The sequence below is a fragment of the Hibiscus syriacus genome, unplaced genomic scaffold (genome assembly GCF_006381635.1).
Source record: "Hibiscus syriacus cultivar Baekdansim isolate YM2019G1 unplaced genomic scaffold, ASM638163v2 tig00116961_pilon, whole genome shotgun sequence".
NCBI lineage: Eukaryota > Viridiplantae > Streptophyta > Magnoliopsida > Malvales > Malvaceae > Hibiscus > Hibiscus syriacus.
The window spans coordinates 252,337-256,491 of NW_024063487.1; the positions used below are offsets into that span (position 1 = coordinate 252,337).

The window sequence follows — 4,155 nt, forward strand, 5'->3', positions numbered from 1 at the left end:
CTCGCATAGCACAAATAATGTTAGGCCCGATTAACGTGTCACACCAACATTTTGTCACCCTAGTAATGGTTGTTAACGTCGAGTGATTGATTTATTGTAAATTTATAATATTAGTGATCAAATCATTAGTTTTGAAACATCAGTGAAGAAAAAAAAAAACTTACACAAACATGACTGACGTTTTATGTGGTTTATCCCTTTTTATAGTAATTTGGAAATGTAATATTTGTTTAGAATTTTATTACCCTATTGACAATACGCTCTACAAACACAACTATTCTAACTCAAATCCTCTAAGTAGTATATGTTTAGAATTTTTTTATCCTTCTTTTAACATTTTGAAAGCAATAATTTTCTATTTCTAGTTTTAAAATAAGAATTGGTTGGTCTAAATTCAACCAAGAGTGAATTAGTGGTGCAAAAGAAATAAATGAGCAACGGCCTCTTAGTTAAGGCATAAAAATTGCAATATTTGACCTGAAAATAAGCTCAAACATTTGACCCCAACATCTCCATAGTTAAGATGAGAGAGACCAGACACCAAATGAGCTGTTGCAGACCTTCATGCCTTGCTTTCGTTGTGTTTCTATACCATTTACATACGTAGATACAGATTTATTCCTACCTTTTCTTCTTTAATTAATGTTTTCCTAAAAATTGTTCCTAAAATACATGAAAATTAATCAAGAGGGCAAGGAGATGACAGGGAAAAAGGAAAAATCAATTGAGAAAAGGGAAAAGAGACTCCAAGAGATTTCCCTTCTCAGAACCATTCCTTATTCTGATCATCAAAGGTGCTTTTCGTTCCCTTTTCTTGGATCTTGGCATTACATATTCTATTAAAAACAGTTTTAAATGGTCCAGGTGATATGCCCGTTTTTGAGATTTTAGTCGCATGAACTATTAACAAGTATTGAGAAAATTGAATCATAAAAACAAGCGAAATTAAATAATTTTTTTTGTAAATTATTTTTATTACGTTTAATAAACTATATAATAAATACATCAAATTTTAAATAAAAAACATTAAGAAATTTTGTTAAATCCAACTACACATATAAAACAAGCATGTTCCTCTTTCAAGATGGTACGTGTTAGATTTTAGCCTTTTTCATCTTGTCAAAAAAAGATAAAAGAATAACTAAGAGGAAAATAAAAAATAATTTAAAAATACCACATCGGCATCGTCGTTAATTTTTTAATGGTGAGTAAAAAAACAAAATGTAACGTTACGTACGATATTTAAAAAAAGTAAAAATTAGATGGTAGAAACAGAAATAAAATAATAGATGGGTGACTAAATAGATAATTTATCCTTTTTTTAATTATATATGAATTTATAATTTTAGGCCCCAGGTAAGAAGGGGCTGGTCAAGTGCCCCTTTTGGCCATGCTCAGGGACAAGCCTATTAGGTAATTACAAAATAATATATTTCGAATTTTTCTTAACTCATTTATAATGTACACTCCCATGCAGACATAGTATTTGCGAAGATTTACATGTTTTTAGTGTAATGATAACATAGGTGGTGGTCAGCGGAAACAATTGCAATAGTAACCGGTGCAAATAGAGGAATAGGGTTTGAGTTTGCAAGACAACTTGCGGGCCATGGATTGACAGTAATACTAACATCAAGAGACACCAGTGTGGGCATCGAAGCAGCCAAGGTCTTGCAAGAAGGTGGTTTCAATGTGGATGTCCATCAGCTCGACATCTTGGACGATGAATCTGTTTCTGAATTCACAAAGTGGATAAAAGAAAAATATGGTGGCGTTGATATTCTGGTATAACATCTAAACTCTTTCCATCATTTAGGGTTCATTTCTTTGTGAGGTAGAAGTGTACTGTTTTTGCAGATAAATAACGCTGGTGTTAACTACAATCTTGGGTCTGGAAATTCAATGGAGTTTTCGAAGCAGATGATCGAGACCAATTATTATGGCACCAAAAATATGGTTAAAGCAATGATTCCATTGATGAGACCTTCGGCTGCTGGTGCTCGTATTGTTAACGTTAGCTCACGGTTAGGTAAACTGAATGGCCGCCGCAGTGTAAGTAAATCATCTCTCGTGTATAGTTTTATGATTTCTCTTCGTATTCTAATATATATTTCGGGTCGGAGATGTTTATTATTTGATTAAATTTCTATGGGTAAAGTACACAAATAGTCCCTGATTATAGGGTGATGCTTTATTGAATCCCTCGATTATTAAAAGTTACAAAATGATCCCTCAACTATAATACGTTGCTTTGTTGAGTCTCTCGACTATTAAAAGTTACAAAATGGTCACTTGACTATTCATACGTTCTAAACTCGTTCTTTTCAATTAAAAATTTGACAAAAGTTTGAGTTGAATGTTAACCTGCTAACAATAATATGATAAAATCTGATACCATAATTTTAAATGAATATCATATCTCAGTTATCATGTTAACGTCAAACTCAGGCAACTACTAATTTTTAGTTGGAGAAAGACGAGTTTGTAACATATGAATAGTCGGGTGACCATTTTGTAACTTTTAATAGTTGATGGACTCAACAAAGCAACACCCTATAGTAGAAGGATAATTTTATAACTTTTAATATTCGAGGGACTTTATAAAGCAATACGCTATAGTTAGAGACCATTTGTGTACTTTACCCAATTTCTATTTATCATTTATTTTTCGTGCAAATTGAATTTACATTGATAACTTTTCTTTGATAGAGGATTGAAGATGAAGCTTTGAGGGAAAAGCTCAGCAAATTAGAGACCCTATCTGAGGAACTAATTGACAACATGGTGTCCACATTTCTTATACAAGTTGAAGATAATACATGGCAATCGGGTGGATGGCCTCAGAAATTTACAGACTATGCCGTATCTAAGCTTGCTGTTAACCTTTACAGTGTGCTCATGGCGAACCAACTGGCGGAACGAGCTGAAGGCCAAAAGATATATATAAACTGTTATTGTCCCGGATGGGTGAGAACTGCCATGACTGGTTGGTCTGGCAATGTTTCGGCTGAGCATGCGGCGGACACCGGTGTCTGGCTTGCTTTGCTTCCCAACAAGGAGGTTACCGGGAAACTGTTTGCTGAGAGACGGGAATTAAAATTGTGAGACAATGAAAAGGTTACATTATTGGTAGGGTTTAGAAAACTCCTTTTATTCATAAACATTATTTTTTTACTTAAAAGAACACTTTCAAAGAAATTTGTTGAAGTCGTTTGTGAAAGCTAAACTATGTACACAAAGTTATTATTCATTGAAAATTGATACTCAAAATATGATTGTGAAATATATATAATGTGTTCATTTAATATTGTTTTCTTTTGAGGTTTGCTTGAATATGGATGTAATTAGTCAATTTGGTTTTGGAGAAGGTGTTTAGCGGTTATTAGCTTTCTGATTTTGATCAATTTATATTATTCATGAGGAACCAGGGTGATTGTCATTGTTTTGAGTTGTTAAGTGTAGTAAAATTTTGGGATTATCTTTGGGTTGATAGTTTCGTGACCTGTGTTTGACTTGTGGGTTTTATCTCTATTATTGTTTGTTTCCATTTGAGGTGTTTCTATATTTTTTTCTTGGACGTTCGATGTTTTTTTTTTTATTTTCCTTTATCTAGGGTCTTATTATCCAATGTTTAGTGATATTTTATTAATAAATTTATTGCTATGCTAAAAAAAATATAGAGGGCTCAATCAATCTGAATCAAATTCAAATAGTTTTAATAAATTAGATTTTTTGTTTTCTCAATATGTTTGAAAAAATGTATTTGTTGTTTTAAATTTTTCATTAAGTTAATATGAATTATTTATTTTATATTATAAAAATTAATTATACTTTATATAATTTAATTTTCAACTTATGATAAATTATTATTTAAATCATAATAAAATTCAAGGCTATTATTAAATCATTTAGTATTTTTTTTTTCTTAAATCAATTAGTATGAGTGTACAAATTAGAGACACTCTCTTAATAATTTTCTCATCATCACATTTCCTCTACAAAGTAATATCACAAAATATAATTATTAAATTTGTTTAATAATAGATGAAAAAATGAAGTGGATGCACTCTGATTCAATGTCAGTATATCATCCATGTATTAGAAATTATTGGATTAAAAATAATGAATTGAATATTAACCCAATTTAATATCAGT

The 4,155-nt window shown here is 31.1% G+C and overlaps 1 protein-coding gene across 1 annotated transcript; it reads left to right on the forward strand.

Moving 5' to 3' along the window:
• Nucleotides 1-574: 574 nt before the first annotated feature.
• Nucleotides 575-3,150, forward strand: LOC120189910 (carbonyl reductase [NADPH] 1-like). The gene is made up of 4 exons (XM_039193044.1): nucleotides 575-794; nucleotides 1,527-1,785; nucleotides 1,858-2,052; nucleotides 2,710-3,150. Exons 1-4 carry the CDS (start codon nucleotides 673-675, stop codon nucleotides 3,103-3,105), a joined length of 972 nt encoding a protein of 323 aa, XP_039048975.1. The 5' UTR covers nucleotides 575-672; the 3' UTR covers nucleotides 3,106-3,150.
• The last annotated feature ends 1,005 nt before the right edge of the window (nucleotides 3,151-4,155 follow it).

Excerpts from the sequence above, each read along its gene's own strand:
- LOC120189910 (XM_039193044.1), top strand. The coding sequence starts at position 673 with ATGAAAATTAATCAAGAGGGCAAGGAGATGACAGGGAAAAAGGAAAAA. Across the intron at positions 795-1,526 it reads CCTTATTCTGATCATCAAAG|GTGGTGGTCAGCGGAAACAA; the intron begins GTGCTTTTCGTT and ends ATGATAACATAG. Across the intron at positions 1,786-1,857 it reads ATGGTGGCGTTGATATTCTG|ATAAATAACGCTGGTGTTAA; the intron begins GTATAACATCTA and ends CTGTTTTTGCAG.